At 32.3% G+C, this 18,256-nt stretch overlaps 3 protein-coding genes across 4 annotated transcripts; 2 read left to right on the top strand and 1 right to left on the bottom strand.

Moving 5' to 3' along the window:
* Positions 1 to 337: 337 nt before the first annotated feature.
* On the bottom strand, positions 338 to 4,963 carry LOC132734674 (uncharacterized). 2 transcript variants are annotated; one of them, XR_009626354.1, is made up of 3 exons: positions 4,610 to 4,963; positions 3,601 to 3,699; positions 350 to 1,202 (listed from the first exon to the last, which is right to left on the bottom strand). XR_009626354.1 is itself a non-coding variant. In XM_060721463.1 (2 exons), coding segments are annotated over exons 1-2 (1,125 nt in total). In that variant the 5' UTR covers positions 4,724 to 4,963; the 3' UTR covers positions 338 to 1,200. The 2 variants fall into 2 exon arrangements, 1 of the variants encoding a protein (XP_060577446.1); XM_060721463.1 differs by having other exon boundaries at positions 338 to 1,202; positions 3,601 to 4,963.
* A 1,488-nt stretch (positions 4,964 to 6,451) lies between these two features.
* LOC132734675 (uncharacterized) lies at positions 6,452 to 8,240 on the top strand. Its single transcript, XM_060721464.1, has 2 exons — positions 6,452 to 6,724; positions 7,506 to 8,240. The coding sequence occupies exons 1-2, from the start codon at positions 6,508 to 6,510 to the stop codon at positions 7,685 to 7,687; spliced, it is 399 nt and encodes a 132-aa protein (XP_060577447.1). The 5' UTR covers positions 6,452 to 6,507; the 3' UTR covers positions 7,688 to 8,240.
* LOC132734673 (uncharacterized) lies at positions 8,232 to 13,733 on the top strand (the record flags this gene model as incomplete). The annotated part of the gene is made up of 5 exons (XM_060721462.1): positions 8,232 to 8,909; positions 10,510 to 10,721; positions 11,318 to 11,351; positions 12,701 to 12,855; positions 13,541 to 13,733. Coding segments are annotated over exons 1-5 (1,069 nt in total), but the record flags the coding sequence as incomplete, so codon positions are not given.
* Between the last annotated feature and the right edge of the window lie 4,523 nt (positions 13,734 to 18,256).

Raw genomic sequence — 18,256 nt, 5'->3', positions numbered from 1 at the left:
GGTAACTGCTTAATACATATAATAGGTCTGGTGCACTACAAAGTGCACTTATGAAGTGCACTAGTAGTGCACTACTAGTGCACTTTGTAGTAAGATAAGATAAGATAAGATAAGATAATCTTTATTTAAAGTCGGTTTCATAAAAACATATAAACATTAGCTATATAAGCTATTTTCCGACAAAACTTATTATCCTATAACAATTCAAACAAACAATCTGTATAAAAGAAAATATATAAAAGTATTAAGAAGATCAATGTACATTTATGAAAGACTCTGTAAAACAGTTAAGATTTATCAGCACATATAAATATGGGTAAGAAAGCATTAAATGATTAAAAGCAAATATACATTACAATCAAACATCACATAAAATTACATCATACAAGAGTTCTATTTATGTACACAACCCTAAAATCAGAAAAAGGATTAGAATTTTTTAAAAATTTAAATTTTTAAAATAAATTAAAGTAAATGATTCAATTTTATTTTATTTAAATATAGTTAACCTAATTTCAAGTATGATGCTTGAGCACATATCAGTAGCAGCATCTGATATGTACTCAGTCATGAAACTATGGGTGTAACTAGAACATGTACAAGTATCATAATAATAAAACTTAAAATGTTGAAATGTTTGTGTAACAGATGCTGATCTGAGTTGGCCTAGATAAATTCATGGTCTAAGTTAATTACTTAATTAATTAGAACAAAAATAAAATAAAAGTAGAAATAAAAAGGTAAAAATAGACTTAAAGAAGCTATTGTCCCCTTTATGGGATATATGAAAAGCTGATCAGCAGCTGTCACATATACAAACACTAACATGCACTGACAAATGACTATACAAATATACACACAAGAAGCACATGAAAAGCATTACATGATAAAACAGGTCTTATACAGCATTGCTCTATGGCAGACAGAAATACAGGAAAAACAAAAGAAGAAACAAAAGAAGCATGCAGATTCATTTGATTCACATTTCAAAACTCAACAAAAAACATAACACTTAGGCACACATAGAACATTTGCATTTGAAGCCACTCCAGGTTTGGATAAGCCTCCGAAATTCACCGTAATCAGTTTCTGTTCTTAGTTCATTCGGGAGGCTATTCCAGACCTGGGTGGCCTCATAGCGAAAGCTTTTCTTACCATAAGTCTCTGTATTTACTCTAGGAACTTCAAGTGTGTTGTTATTTCTAAAAGAGTAATAAGAGGAATTTACTTTAATTAGTTCTTGAACATATTTTGGTGATATATTTTGCAAACATTTAAAAACTTCAATAGCTAATTGTCTTAATCTACTGATATGTAAAGTTGGCATATTAGCTTTACTTAAAAGAAATTCATATGATGAGCTGTAATCCTCAAAAACTATCTTCAATGATCTATGTTGTAACTTTTCAAGTTTTTCAGTATTTTGTTTACTACAAAAATGCCAAACTAAAGGACAATAGTTAAAAATTTGAACGAACAAAGGATTTGTAGATTAACAATCTAGTATTTTGATTTAAGAATTTACTCAGTCTAGCAAGAATGTTGATTTGTTTTGCAGCCTTTTTTGCAAAATGTTAGATACATGTAAGTCAAAATTTAGTAAAGAGTCTATTTCAACACCAAGAAGTTTCACGCTTTTTTCACAGACAATTTCTGTACTATTAAGACAAAAAGAGGTTAATTTACTAGTTGTTTGTTTTCCAATACAAATTGCCTGAAATTTGTCCGGATTGGCTTGCATTAGATTATTATCAAACCATTTTATCATAGATAAACTTTCATTTTCCAGTATAGATTGTAAAGAGTCAATATTGGTATCACAGTAAGATAATGTGTTGTCATCAGCATAATTGTACACAGTGGCTAATTTAATAAAGTAAAAGATGTCGTTAATAAAGATGTTAAAAATAAGAGGCCCTAGAATGGATCCCTGGGGAACTCCCTTACTTATTGACATCCAGTCACTGCATGCTTTACCAAGCTTAACCCTTTGTTTTCTATTTGACAGGTAGTTGTGCATAAGTTCTGCGGCTGTGTCAGATAAGCCATAGGCCTTAAGTTTCAATACGATCAAGTCATGTGGGAGACAGTCAAATGCCTTTGACAGATCCATGAGTATTGCTGCTACATACTCATGTCTATCCAAGGCATTTTTCCAGTCTTCTATTAGCCGTAAAAGAGTAGTTTGACATCCAAATTTAGATCTAAAAGCTGCCAGAAAATTATGAAAAATGTTGTCAAAGTATGAAACTAGTTGCTTATTTATTGATTGTTCAAAAATCTTCGAGAAAGTGGGCAGAATACTTACAGGCCTATAATTTTTCTTTTGAAAAGGATCTTCTTTTTTATAAACTGGAGTAACCTGAGCCATTTTCAGGGACTCCGGAAAAGTATTATTAATAAAGCATTTATTTATTATACATTTTATAGGCTCCGCAAGAGATTTAGCACCTGCTTTTATAATTTTTGGAGGTAGGTTATCAATACCTGTGGCCTTCTTACCATCCACACTGTGCAGAAGCTTATGCACTTCCTGAGATGTAACAGGTTTAAATACAAAATTATTATTGCTTTGGATTTTATCAGAGATAGCCTGTACACTAGGGTGTTGTTCATTAATCATTATATCACTGTTGATACCAATATTTTGAGCTATATTAACATAAAAATCATTAAGTATGTTGCATACCTTATTTTGATCTGTTATTAATGTATCATTTTCATTTAATATAATTTGAGCATCATTTTTGGCTGTATTTTTACTAGAAAGAAAAGGTTTTATAGTAGGCCAGAAATGTTTTGACTTTGGTCCCCCACCACACCTTTCAAAAAAATATATTTGCATTGAGTTTCTTTTAAGTTTTGTAACTAAATTTCTCTGTTTCCTATATTTTTCCCAGTTTTTATCAGTTCTATATTTGAAAAATGAATTTCTAAGTTTTCTTTTTACATAAATGGCTCTGCGGAGTTCTCCATTCATAAAAGGGGGAGATTCTTTTTTAACCTTTTTTTGTTTGATTGGTGCATGTTCATTTACTACTTCTTTGAATAAGGTTTCATTAGCCCAATAAATGTCATCGACATCGTCAAATATGTGGGCTACATGAAATGGTACTTGTGACAGGTCTTTGTTAAAATCCTGCTCATTAAAATTTTTGTAGGATCTAAAATTTACATATTTAGATTGGGTCAAGTTACATTGTTCTCTAATGGTTGTAGCAATAAAATTGTGACAGTCACTCAGTCCTGAATCAAAATTTATGGTATTGCAGATGAGATTTGGTCTATTTGTTAGAATAACATCTAAATATGATGGCTCATAGTTTTTCATTTGGCATGTTGGTCCTTTAATAACATTATTTAAGTTATATGTGTCACATATTTGAGTGAGGGGTTTACATTTGTCAGGTTTGTTTAAGTCATAGTTCAAGTCACCTATTGTTAAAATATGGTCATAGTTTAAGAATAATTTGTCTAAAGAAACAGTAATATTTTCAATAAAAACATTATCTTTTGTATTTGGGGGTTTGTAAATAGCTAAAATACCCCATTTTCGTTTTGCCATACAAAGCTCAAAACACATTGATTCTAAAGACTCACATTCAAATTCTTTCCTCCTTCTAAAAGGTAGGTCATCTCTTACATATATCAAAATCCCACCACCATGTTTGTTTCTATCTTTTCTCTCCATCTTATAACCTGGAAAATTATAAATATTATTATTGTATGAGTTATCAAGTTTGGTTTCTGATAGTATTAACATATCAACAAGCTTTTCTGATAAAATATCGTGAATTTCTGTAAATTTGTTCTTCACACTATTAATATTTAGATGTGAAATAAGAGGTCTTTTTAAATTCGCTTTTCTGAGGTTTTTGAGTTCATTCAAGTGATCTACATCTGTGTTTGTTGAGGTATTTATGTCATCTTGGAACGAGTGGTTATTATGTTCTTCAGTGGGGTTTTGTTCAGAGACATAAGAAATAGTTGAGTTAAAGCTGAGATCTCCTTGCTGGAATATAAGACTGTCATTAATGTTATTCATATTAAAACAGGTAGAAATTGTTTCATGATTTATAGGTTGTTCAAGGTTCAATGTAGGTTCGATGTTTGTGTCCTGCTCACTTATATTTGGTTCAGTAAATCCATTTATACAATTTGTATCTTGTTTATAAGCTGAAAGTGTACATTTCTGGTTTATTGATACATCATTACATGTTTTACATAGCCATGGGTCGTCTAGGTTGCCAAGCAGTATGTACTCTGCTGGTGTCACATTCCCACATTTTATATGAATCCAGAATTCACACGATTCACATTGCAAGGCTCGATGGTTTTTAGCCACTGGTTTAGTACAGACACCGCATGGAAATTTTGTAGGTCCTGGGTTGGTTGCGATATCACCGGCTAGAATTATTAGTAGAAGTCTATGGCATTTTTGTGGTTGTAAAGCTTGAGCCAGACGGCTCCTACGGTCTCTAGTGTGGTAGAAAATTGACTCCAGAGGACTGATCTGTATTTCTTTTGCAAAAGTAAATTGGTTCGATTTGCATTTTTGAGGATATCTGTCTTCAGAGAATATATCACGGTTATAGGTTGTGTGGTTTACCTGATTACTTGATTGGATTGTTTGTTCATTCTTTTTCAATACAACATCTTCTTTGATTGACGATAGGACACAATTTAGAATAAAAGATATTTTCCACAGTTTGTTTACCATCATAATGATTCAGGCGCTCTGTTTACTAGTCAAGCACCCGGCGAAAAATCTGGGGTCACTGTGCCGTAAATACTTTACTGATCAAGCGTCTGGTTACCCTGATCGTATCAGAAAATCTTTGAAAAAAGTACTTTATCGTCGATTTTGTGCATTTGCATGAATGATAAAAAGTCTCTCGGTTTTTTCTTTAAAACTTGGACTGATTAAAACTTCTTTTAAAATAGTTTATCCATAAAATATTTATTTTTCACTGTTTCAATTTGAAATCAGCTGCATACGCACTAGTAGTGCACATCTAGTGCACTCCTAGTGCACTTTGTGTAACCTTTAGTGTGAACTCAACTGTATTCCTTGGGATCTTACTTAGGGTTGACCATAGTTGGTTTAGGGATTCCTCATCGTTCTCATGAGGTTTGTAAAAAGAGGAAATATATATATATCTTATACCTTTAAGGGTAATGTTGCCCAGATAGCATTACACTTCGATTTGAGGTGGGGCTGTTCCTTGCTCATAATAGATCGTGATATGGCAAACAGGGTCCCCCCCCTCCTGGGCTGTTCAACCTATCATCCCTATATATATTGAAATTGGCTGTGACTAAAAAAAGGATTGGAGCACCACACTAAATACCGTATTCCGGTATATACCGGACAAGGCGCTTGAATGATAAAATGCTAAAATCTTGTCTTTTAACCCAACGGAATGAACTTTAATAGGTCTAATTCATCTTTTCACACCGAATCAAGTACGATAATCAAGGAAAAATGTAAAATTCGGCGAAAAAATAGATATTTGTCTATTTTGGGATCATGATTTCTGCAAGCGTCTAGAGGTACTGCTCCAATCCTGTATTGAGCTAAATCCATTGAAATTCAGGTGGTCTGGAAAAATTTCCGAAGAATTTATTTCCGGTTTCAGTCAAGTTTCTGTAAGACACAGTATGTCTGGCTTTATTTGGGTGATAACCGGTTGTAGACTGGGAATCTTATTTTCAACCGAGCGACAATTAATATTTAGGACAGTAAGGCGTTCTAGTGTTTTAAGTTTTGTTGTTCTTGGGGGTTTAACTTTTTTATTTTTAGCATTTGGCGTTGAAGTTGCTATGGGCTGGGTTTTGGGGCTAGAGTGACTGTAATCTAGTTGATGGGAATCAGGATGGGAATTAGAGTTTTCATCATTACTGAGGGATTGTAGGGGAGAAAAATATGTATTTTCACTCAGACTATTAAGGGATTCTGAGAGAAGAAGGGAGAAATTTGAACTGCCACATTTAGTACAGTGTCAAACAAACCTTGAGTCAGTAGGTGGAGTCGCCTATACCTTGGCATTTAGCATGAAACCAGACATGATGTCATCACACTGGTCACAAGCTATGCCTTATTCAACAGATCTAATAGCATATGGCTTCAAAGATGTGCATTTTATTACACATACTAATGTTACAGAAAATGTTGAACACTTATTCAAACTGTATATTGTGTAATTATTTGTCCGAATGGTAATTCGTCCGAATTTGAGACACTTGGACTAACAAATGTATCTGCAAAGAAATATATTTCATTTGTACTTTACATACTAATGCTCCCCAAATTTTTCGTCGTTTATAGACGCTGTATAGCATATTTGTTTCTATTTCCTGCCTCCGAAGGCCTTATAGGAGTCGGCTATTAAACTTAAAAATTATGCCTCCATTTTTGTAGGGGAGGTAACTGTCAGAGCGGGATATTTTTGTGTCCGCCATATTGGAGGTATTCGCTATCAACATTATTGGTAAAATCTTTACAAGATGGTGAATTATTGTCGTGTTAACGGGTGTCATAATAGATCAAATAGAGAAAGTCACCTGTCATATTACAGGTTGCCTGAAGTTATTGTAAACCAGGGTGAAACGACGCAGAAATATGCAGAAGAAAGACGAATGGTTTGGTTAGCAAAATTAGACCAAGATTTCTCGGGGAAAAACCTGAAAAACATCCGAGTTTGCTCAGCTCATTTTCTGTCAGGTAAATAGATTTCATCATCAAACGCTTTGAAATAATTATCTTATTTTACATGAAATTATAATAATCGTGCGTAGATCTTAGGGGCTTAATGTATAATGCACAGGTGGCAGTATCAGTGTTTGGACACCCCACCCCTATCTGCCATTGGACCCCTACTACAACCCTGAAAAAAATAATTCAACACTCTAAGGCTTACTATAAGGTACCAAATACAAAACCACCGATGAAGTTTTATATAAAAAAATTTTTTCCACTATCAAAATTATAACTATAATTTTGATAGTGGAAAAAAAAAATTATATAAAATTTCATGGTTGGTTTTGTATTTGGTACCTTATAGTAAGCCTTAGAGTGTTGAATTTTTTTTTTCAGGGTTGTAGTAGGGGTCCAGGGGCAGATAGGGGTGGGGTGTCCAAACACTGATACTGCCACCTGTGGTATAATGCTATTTATTTTTTCAAACTTTATGATTAAACTCCATGTAAAAGGGTAAATGGTCAACTGCACCAGTCAGTTCGGCATTCATTTTTAAACCTATCAACAAAAAAATATTGTGTCTTTTGTCATAATTGTCTGTACATAACGTTACACGGTGACTACAAATTAATTCCATTGAAAAGTATTTATAACGATAAGAAACAAAAATAACTAAATAAGTTGAAGAAAAGTTATAAAAACGTAGAGAAGACATTTACTTATGAATTCTCCTACACTGTAAGTGAAAATGCACAAATATCTTGGTTTTTTTTTTTGTACTTCTGTTCCATTCAATATTTTTCAGGAAAAAGAGCTGATCTCTATGACAGAGACAATCGGGACTGGGCTCCAACAGTGAACATGGGTAGCAAACCACCAAGGAATACACCAGCTGTAATGAAAGATCGTTACGAACGCAGGATTATGATGGAGCATTCTTTAACGAGCGATGCTGCATGTACACAGCTTTTAGTATATATTTCTTAATTTTCTTGCATTATTATCAGACAGGATTATCTACCGTTAACACCGGTGCTAGAAAATCCTGTCTTACATCGCCCATGTAAGACAAGCCACATGCTTAAAATGACGTCATTGCAGCGCACCTTTTATGAATGAATTGCGTTCTTAGGATGACGTCATTTAACTGTAATAAATGAAGTTGTAAGTTCATACGCTTCTACCAGAAAAAAGTGTGTAATGAGAATATCAATTTTCATAATTTTCTGTTCTTAAAATAATTAATATGTAATATGCAACAAGGAGAATCAAACACCGTCTGTCGGTGCAGACAGGAATATCTACATATCTACCTCTCGGGGTAACTGTTTGGCGGAAACTCTGGAGAGCCTCGTTACCTCCGTAAATCTTTACCCTCAAGCTAGATATTCTGGTCTGTACTGGCAGCCGGTGTAAGATACATATAATATTTTTCATGTCTTCCTGTTTTTAGTGCCTCAGTGGGTCGATCTCTGCAAGAAATTAAAATTTAATGTATTTAGGCTTTTGAACCTTTATGGAGTTTCTTTAAATTAAGTCCTTTTTAAGCTTCATCTTTTCTATTTCTCTAGATACAAGGAAATTTTGCAGGAAAATGTTAATTGCTTGTTAATGCTTCTGAAACCTGTATGTTTTGTATGCACAAAATATTTTCAGATCATTCAGATTTTTACTGAACAGTTAAAAAAAACACAAATCTTATTTGCTGATTTATGTGATTAAGGCAATCAACAGATGACAGCCCAGATTTCAGCCATGATCCCTCAATTTGTACCGTTAACTCAAGCTGCAGGTCAACAAGTGGTTTTAGACATGCCTGGAACAAATCCACATGAAAGTATTTTACTGACAATGGCTCAACTTCTGGTGCAGGGAACCAAATTGCCACAGTCTGCCACCATGCCAGGAACCAGTCTAAAATCTGATTTTAGGGGAGGTAATCAGCTGGACAAAATCAATTCCACTGATGGTATAAAATCAGAAAATGTGTCTAAAGAAGAAAAGAAAGCAGATATAGTGTTTACTCTTGGGTCAAGCACACTTAGTGCAGAAGAACAACTGAAGAAATTTGTTAGTTCAAGTCAAGCCTCACGAAATCAGGCCTACTATGTTGTTGTAAATAAAGGGGAGACAAATGAGAGGGCATTCTTTATTGAACCAAACAAAAAAGGAAAATCTAAACCTAACACGGAAAAGAAAATTAAAACAGGTATTTCATTTATTTCTTTTTATATTTTTGAACGCTCAGAATGTCTACATTGTGTTAGAGTGAATGCTTTTTCTCTGTCATGGTGATTTTAGACTAATAGAATCTATCATTGGGTTAGATAGAGGATAGGGAAATCCCAACCCGAGGGTGATCGGTTCCATCGGGAACGAGCCTTGGCGAGTTCCCGATGGAACCGATTGCCCGAGGGTTGGGATTTCCCTATCCTCTATCTAACCCAATGGTTGATTATTTTTCTCACTCACCTGAACACACAAATATCAGTGAATCTACTTGCTACGCCCATTACAATGTACCTAGTTTTGAAAAGGGGGCGGGGCTTAGGCGCCTGACTTTCTATGATTAAAAAGCATTACGTACGTCCGCAAAAAAAATCTTCTGACCAAGTTTATGTGTGAAAAATTTAATGAAAATAAATTCATATGAGACCCCTCATGAAAAAGCAAGGTTATCATGATGAAACACATCGATATTAAAAACGGAAAGTGCCATAATATAAGTGTTTATATATAAGGAATTCAGTCCATACTTCAATGGTTGACAAAAAAGCGTTTACCGTTTGCAAAGATTTTTCTACTTTTTCGGTTATTTTGGCCGAATATTTAATTAAAATATATCAAAAAGTGATTCGTCATCAAAAAGCATCGTTATCATAACAAAAAACATGAATGTTTTTCAGGCAAAGTGTCATAATATCCGATTTTACGAAGAACGTTTCGATATTTTAAAGTGTGCTATTTTTAGTAACAGATCGTTATTGGAAAGGGCGGATCTAGGTAGAGTAGGACTCATTGCAGTGTGAAAGTTAATATCAATCTATTTTGATTCCGTAGACAATTTAATAGATTAGCTTACATATTTTTAAAACATTTTGACCTTTTGACGTTTAATTTTTGTTAAAATAGGAGTGAATCGCGTATTATTTAGAACTGCTGCACGTTGAGTGTGAGATAAGCCCATGTGAGATAAGATTTTCCAACACCGCTATTTTTAGTAACATTTAAGGATTTTTCTATCTGATTAGTGATAAATATCATTCCTGTTCATTAACTTTTTAGATGCTCCATCAATTAGATTTATATTTGGTTAGAAACAAAACCCATGATTAGTTTAGGTAACATTATCCACTGATTTGTGTTAAGAGGTATATGTACAAGTTACAGGCAAATTTGCATTTGGATATGTATTCAGCAGCCTCCATTGAAAATTTGTTTTTAACATTTTTCTGGAAAGATGATTGTAGCAAATGAATTTTACTCCTTTACAGAGGTTCTAATATTAAATAATAAAAATGAATGTGGTGTTGCAATAAGAATATATTTGATTCTAAACTAGACTTTAATTTTGTGGTTGTGTGCACATAATGTTTTTTTCATGTAAGATAATTAAAAGTCTTCGTTATGTTATTTAGGGGCGTATGTGAGCTAATTTTCAAAGCTATAACAAGTGCCAAAAAGTGTAAATTCAAGCACTGATTATAAAATACCTTATACTAAGAGTAATAAGAAATGATGATATCTTCAATATATTATTTAATTGGACTGAAATTAGACATAAATTGATGTACTGATGTCATTTCCAGAGAAAAATGATGACAGTCTAGTTAAAACACTAGATACAGTCAAAACAGAGCCGGACAAAAAACCAGTCAAGGTAGAACAGGAAGTGGTGGTACCTGATTCCTCTTCAGGAGATCCAGAACCTCAGAACAAGTTCCTAAAATTTTGCCAGCTTCCAAAAACCCCAGCTAAAGTTCCAGTTGCAGCTGTTACACCTCAGAGACAATCTGAACAGGTTTTTAATTAATCACATAAATGAATTGCAGAAATATTAAGATCAACTATTTAGATGAACTTTAAATGTTTCAGAGGTTTTTTTTGCTGAAAAAAATATAAACTCCAGATCAAATATCACATTATCATATTATGTTAAGATTTGTTGCAATAATTTACTTTCACTTATAAATTTCCTTGAAGTATGATTGATTTATTATGAGAAATACTTTGGATAACAACATTGTGATGTTGTTAACTGTCTTCTTCTAGCTTCTTCATGTTAACTAATCATGACGCTGTGATCAAGGCAATATTAATGGTTCTTCTCGGGTGACTTCTCTTGACTGAAATTGCTCCTGTTTATATATCATGAATTCCAATTTGTCATTTAAAATATTTATGCCCTTGCATCAAATATAAAACAAACAGGTGTAACATATTGCCCCACTTTTGTGGTGCTCTTTGTTAAAAAAATTTTTGTTAAAAGCAGAATAATATCTTTATAGATTGTTATAAGTATTTGTGTGAGAGTGGGTGCATGTGTGTGTGCGTGTCTTTTTGATAGGATTTATACAAGAAAACATGTAGTTTTTAAAAGTAATTTTACATTTTCAGGAAAATAAAAACAGAAACTGCCTGATCTGTGAAAGTAAGACAAGGTAAGTTTCCACCAGACTTTATGCCCAAAAATCTTCAAACACAATCCTCAAACTTACATCAAATCCAGACAGGTTTCACCCCTACATGTACATCACCTGTACTCTATTGAAGTTATGGCCCAGACGGATGTACCAGCCTTCGACAGTGTAGATGAAAACAAATAATCTTGCTGATTTTAAGAAAGAACAATATTGAAGAAAAACCAATTTTCAAGAAAAGGCGGAAAATTCGCCTTTTCTATTAAAAACACTAAAATCTGAAAGATTGAGTACTGTTAAGGAACTTCAAAAGGATGCAGAATAGAATAAAAAATTGAAAAAAAGGCAGAAAAAAAAAAATTTAAATTTAATGCAAAAAAAAAGTAAAATTTTCAGGATAAAGAATTAATGCTTTTATGATTTTAAGAACGGAGAGGATTTTTTAAAAAGGTGGAGGAGGAAATTAAGTCTACAACAAGCAGGAAAGGTAGATTATGTCTAGTGCGTATTTAAAGGGTTAAACAGGGTAGAAAGAAGTCACGGTGATTTCTACAAGAAAAAAGAAAAAAGAATGCTTGTTAAGGATTATTAGATGGAGAATCGCGCCTTCAGGTGTTATTATTTATTCATGTTTTTTATTTTACATGTATATAAATCTTAAATCAACTAAATGTCATACAAAATGTTTGAAATATTGAAATAATCTTTTAGGAAAGCTATCTAGAATCAATATTATTGTACATATACATTGCCCTTAAAATAAAAAGGCAAAAGTACCAATGTTCTTTGTTCTTAAAGGAACTCCACTGAGTTTCAAATGCCTAAAAACATTAAATTTTTAATATGTTTTTCAGTTTGAACAGTTGTAGACAATAATGTTGTGTAAAGTTATGTTACAGGGCAGTGATTTTTCAACTTTATAACAGAAGCTTATACAAGGCCTTTTTCCAAAGGAAGTTTTCTTTGATCCAAAATCTCTACTTAAACCAACCTCTTTACTTCCCAAATTAGCAATTTTAGTGATAATTTTCCCCAAAATCAAGATACGGATGCTTCTTCCCAATTATATGAGAAAAAACCATTGCATGGTCAGAAAAAATGTGCAGCTAGAAAGGGACCTTCAGAATACCACTCTGCTGCTTTACCAACTGAGCTATCCGGCTGCTTACACATCTTCTCCCATAGATAGTGAACTGTTTTGAGCTGCGAAGGTCGGTTAGAACAATGTCCTGGTACAAAGTAGCATAATTGATATAAAATGTTAAATTTTCCAAAAGAAATTAGCTATGCTTATGGTCTTCATCAACATTGTTCTTCTCTTATTGTTACATATATTTTGCAATTGTTTGTCTTTATAAAGGTAATGATGTGAATTCGGATGAGGAGTTTCTCAATACCAGAAGACGTGGTGGAAGGAAACGTAAATCAACAAGTAAATTTCAAGAGTGGTCAAAGCGGTCCAGAAAAGGTGTCACATACGATGATAATGAAAACACTGATGAAAAAGAAAATAAGGTAAAATTCTTAATGCATGAAGATATAATAGTAAATTCTTTACTTTCACTTAATGAATAACTTTATAAAGTGGATATTTCTGTGTGTCAAAAAGCTAGCGAATTAAAAATTCAAGAATTTTCGCGGTGGAATTTTAAGCAAATCGTGCAAGTGTACCCATTTTTTTGACGGGTTGGGTTTTGTATTTATGCTAGATTTTAAATTTGAGGATTTTCGTTTTTTTCCAAAAATTCGCCAATTTTCCATTTTGTTCCCTTTACCATTTACATTTACATGTAAAGTGTGTGTAGGAGGGGAGGTTCATTAAGATTTATTTCCCTTTGGTTGTTTTGTTGTTAAAATTTTCCCCAGGTGAATTTTTTCCTTTGGGGAAAAAGAAGTCTCTTTTATCTAATGCAAAGGCCCTTCTTTCTTTCCCTTTACTGACTGGTGCCCTAATAACAATAAAGCAAAAAGGTGTGTCAAAGGGGGGCCTTCTGAAATTTTAAAAGGGGTAAAAAGACCCCAAAGGGAAAGTAAATAGTGACATAACGAGATATTTTCCTTTCCTACCCTCTACCTGCAGAAGAAGAAGAATACATTTGTATTTTAAAAAAAAGCCAAACAAACTTGTATATGTTAAATTAATGTTTTATAACAGTTTTTCTATTGCTATAAATTTTGTGCTTCATTTCCTAACTTTCAGGCCAAAAACGAGTGTTTATCATGTATAAAATGTGGTAAACAGTTGTTACCACTAGGTCAATATGAGAAGCAGAAAAAACATCCAGAATTTTTGTCTTGTGTTTTCAAGAAGAACACAGAGTTGATATATTTTCCAAACATGAAGACCAAGGATTGCCAATTACAAACAGTTGAATCTGAAACAAATAACAAAGGTAATTAACATGTACTTGCTTGCCTAATAAATTATAAAAAAGTAAAATTGCATTTGAATTTAAAACTGTTCTTTGAATGAAAAGGATTTTTCCAATACCTTTATTGTTGAAGATTGAACACAGAGAAGATTGAACACAACTGAAGGGGCATCCGTTGCCAAGTGGTAAAGGTCATTGACATCAAAGCGCTTACCACTTAACGCATAGGGTTTCAATACCGTTGCAGACTTTAGATTATTTTGTGAGGAAGCCTACCAGCTAGCTTACAATACTTTAAGTTTACTATTTACAAACACAAACCATTTGATGATCACAAGTTCTGCCTGAAACAGAAAACATCATAAAAATTCTTATTCCCAAATGCCTAGTCCCTTTACTAAAAAATTTACTGTTTTCAAAATTTTTTTTTTTGCGGGTTTATTTTTTAAACAGTGAAATAGGGACGCGACTTAGGATGTTGTTTTACATTTATTTAAAATTTGTTACATGTAAAAATGTTTAAAATGATTGGAGCTAGAGTCTGTTTGGAAATTTTTCCCTCACAATATACAGCTGGACGGTATTTGGTCTTATTTTTTTCAAAAAAAAAAAATTTTAACTGGAAAAACCTTTTTTTTTTGAAAAAATTTCTTTTTTTTAATTTTACCTTTTTTATTTTAAAGTGTGTAAAATTGCCCTCTAATTTTTGGGAAAGTTATTCAGATACCAAAATAAAATGTTGGTGGTTCTTTTTTTGTCCCTGAAATATCTGAAATGATGCAAAGGGGGATTTGCCCAACCCAAAAGTTGAAAGTTTTGGAAAAATTTAAAAACCCCAAACAAAACAAAAAAATTTTTTTTTAAAAATACTTAAGTTAAAGGGCTTTTTCAAAATTTCCAAGAAACCAAAGTCCCTATTTTTTACAGAAGTCAAAAATTGGGCCCTTTTTTTGCCCTTTTGGCCTGAAATAAGGGGGGAATTTGGTCTTTCCCCACCAGAAAAATTTGGAAAGCCCCCTTTTGGACCTTTCCGTTTTTTAAATTTTTTAAAAACCCTTTACCCCCAAAAAAACACCAAAAAGTCCTTTTAAAAACAAAAATTTAAAAGAAAAATTTTCAAATTAAAATTACTTATTTCAATTTGGGAATTTGTCATAAAGTTTCCTAAGTTTTGTTTGGGGAAATACCCCCTTTTTCCCAAAGTTAATTTTGCCCATTTTGCCCAAAAGGGTTTTGCTCTTTTTTTAAAATTTAAAAAAGCCCTTTTGGGGAAAATTTAGAAAAAAGGGGCAATTGATCGGGTTTAAAATTTTTTTAACCCCCCTTTGTACCCTAAACGTTTTTAATTTTGTGTGAAAGAAATTTTTAAAAACCCTTTTTAACCGGGTAGAATGAGTTTTAAAACCTTTCAAAAAATATGGGAGCCAAGTCAGCCTGTCTCCCCATCTATACCTCTTGCCCCGGGCTCTACACTGTTTGTATTTAAACCTTTTTGAAATCTTGATTTTGGGAAAACCCAAAAAATTTGAATATTTTTTTTTCCCCAAATTTCCAGGGGGGAAATTTCCCATTAAAAAAATTTTCAGGGAGGTTGAAGGGTTATTATTAAAAACCCATTCGGGGAAAGAATTTACTGGGGGGAAAGCAATATCTTCTATAACAAAATCTCGGGGAAAAAAAACCCCGGGGAAAATTTTGAAATAAATTTATCACTTTGGGGGGACATTTCATTAAGGGAAAATTTTGTAATTATTATTCATTGCATTTTATTTAATATTATGATATTATAAAATTTGGAAGTTATCCCCTTTGGTTTTTGTAAGATGTTATTTTTTTGGTCAAATGCCACACACTTGCAAAGTTTAGAATTTTTTAAAAAGTTCTTATGTAAATACATTACCATTTATATTGAATTACAGCATGTGTTTATTTGTTGTTTTTGAAGTATTTTTAAGAGTAATTGCCCCTGAATTTGATTGAAAATAGAGAGAAAAATCAGGACAATTACAAATTATAAAAAAAAGTTAAAAAAATCACATAAGTCTCCTTTGGTGTAAGTTAGACATAGCCAATATTTTAAGACCAAAATTTTTTTATATAACATTTTGAAAAATTGGCGATATCAGTTTATCATTGACTTGCAGGTTTTGATTGATAATTTAAATCATGAAATATTTTTATAAAGAGTTGAAAGACCTGCTTTTAGAATAATTTAATAAAAATTCATGTTCATTGAGTAAATGGAGGATATTTAAGTTTTTTCTTTTTTAAATACAGGATTTTATTTTCATTGTGTGTAGTTGAAAACAGGAAAACAATATTTTGTTTGAAAAGGTTTGTGAATGCTAAAAATTATTCTGGGTAATTTTCAGCCTGTTATTCTTATGAAAACATTTACATAAATTTATTCTTTTGAAAAAATTATTATATATTTCAATAGTAATATTTAAGTTTTGTTCTTTCATCAAATGTTCTTTTAATCAATTTTGATTTCCTTGTATATTTTTATCAATTCTCATTTTAACTTGCATATTCTTTATGTCATAACGAATTTTTAAAGAACAAGTATCTCAAATCAAGTTTTACATTTTAGTAAGAAACTGTGGCCCCCCTTGCTTGTAAAGGCCTAACATAAACTTATGCAGGTGCATACATGATCTGAATATTTGTGTCTTTTTTTCTGGTTACTGTTTTTTTTAAGAATGGGCAAGGGGGTTTAAAGGGGCCAGAACTATATTTTCTGGTAATTGAAATAATTTTCTTTGTTTAAAAGGGAAAAATTAAAAGGGGAAGCCTTTAAATAAAAAGAGTGTTTGCCCTTTTTTTATCCGTTTTGTTTCAAAAACCCTTTTTTTTTAAATTTAAAACCAAGGGGCTAGACAATAAGTGTGCCCTTTGGGAAGTTTTAAGGGGTAAACTTTTTTAAAGGCCGCTAAAACTTTTGGGGCTAGCCGAAAGGGGCCTTTTATTTTGCTACCCCAAAAATTTTCTTTTTTCAAAGAAAAAAAATAAAAAATTCTTTAAAAAAAAAATTAAATTCCTTTTTATTTTTCCCTTTTTAAAAAAGGAGTGGCGACAATACTATAGGCATTACTTCTCCGTGGGTCTGCCGCCCTGCCCCTTTTAAAAAAGTACAAATATGCGCGCAAAATCTGTCCCCCTTTCCCTTTCGTTTTCGAAATAAGTGACCCTTTATCACCTTAAACCTGTCTATTTTATCGTAAGCTTGCTATTAATAAGCTTTACCCTTGATTTTAACTGTCATAATATCATAACCTTTTTATGCCCAATCCAATCCTAGATGTGTTAATATTATACTTTTTGTTTAAGATAGTCACATTTATTGTTAATTTAAGTCCCCCCATTTTGTATGATTATACATGTGAAAAAGTGTGTCAAAGTGAAATTCTTTAGCACTTAAGAGGCGTTTTTCGGCGGGAAGTGCTTGAATCAACGTTTTGTTGTATTTATTTACAAAATACCACCCACTCCTTTAGTCGTAATAATTAGCTAGGGTAAATGTATGCCAGTTATTTATTTCTATCCATGGAATATGTTGATTTGTTTATTATTTGTTTGAGGTGCTGGAACTGTTTGAACACCTTATGGGTCCCCTTTTTAATTGTTGACAAACGTTGTTTATGTTTGAACTGCAGTATAAAAAGCGCTGTTTTATGTTTGAAAATCACTCCGCAGCTTGAAAAATTTGAAGCATTAGATTTTGCTTTTCTTCCAGAACTTGAGTTTTTTTAAACTAGGTAGATGTAGATCTATTTAAACTTAACGATTGTATGAATAGATTTACATTTTCAATATTGTCTTTGTATTATTTTGATAACTTAATATATACAACCTATAAGTAAAATAATATTTTAAAATACTTTGGAACTGAAACTGTGATTTTACTTCGCGAACTTACACACATTTCAGTATCAAAGCAACGAAAACTTTAAATTAAATAAATTGTTTTATAGAAATGTTGTTAGTAACGGTCTTTAATGGTTTTACTTAGATTAATTAACGTAGTAACTTACCTCAAATTAAGTTTAGATCGTTTTTAAAATGTTTCAATTTTTGTTTCTTATAACTTATTGTATAATTTTCTCCTTTAAAATACTGTTTAGCCACCGACACTTCATATTTTGCTCTGCAAATTTAAAAATGAATACATGTAATATTACACAAGAAGAGAATGTTTGATAAGAAAAGCCTGTTGTATTATTACATTTATATGTTGATGAATAAATGTGCCATAGTTGAATACCTGGGAATGAAATTCGTTAAAAACTGTTATTCTTAGTTTATTTTCGATCAGATTTTAGTTCTTTAAAAAGCGTATAACTCCCTTATAATAAGTCAAGTTGTCTTTCCTGTGGGGTCAAACTAAATATTACGTTCCCGTTTTGTCCTTCTTGCCTATCTGCCTAGGACACATGTTCACGTGAAGGCAGAAGTCCCTGAACATGTAGTAGGCCTAATATTCCGATCTTTCAAAAATAAAGGTTTGTCCTTTGACGGCTAGCACGTAACAATACTTAGGGGAA

The sequence above is a fragment of the Ruditapes philippinarum genome, unplaced genomic scaffold (genome assembly GCF_026571515.1).
Source record: "Ruditapes philippinarum isolate M1 unplaced genomic scaffold, ASM2657151v2 ctg13797_1_1_1_1, whole genome shotgun sequence".
Lineage (NCBI taxonomy): Eukaryota > Metazoa > Mollusca > Bivalvia > Venerida > Veneridae > Ruditapes > Ruditapes philippinarum.
This window is presented reverse-complemented; position numbering and strand designations above follow the sequence as displayed.

Excerpts from the sequence above, each read along its gene's own strand:
- LOC132734674 (XM_060721463.1), bottom strand. The coding sequence starts at position 4,723 with ATGATGGTAAACAAACTGTGGAAAATATCTTTTATTCTAAATTGTGTC.
- LOC132734675 (XM_060721464.1), top strand. The coding sequence starts at position 6,508 with ATGGTGAATTATTGTCGTGTTAACGGGTGTCATAATAGATCAAATAGA. Across the intron at positions 6,725-7,505 it reads CTCAGCTCATTTTCTGTCAG|GAAAAAGAGCTGATCTCTAT; the intron begins GTAAATAGATTT and ends AATATTTTTCAG.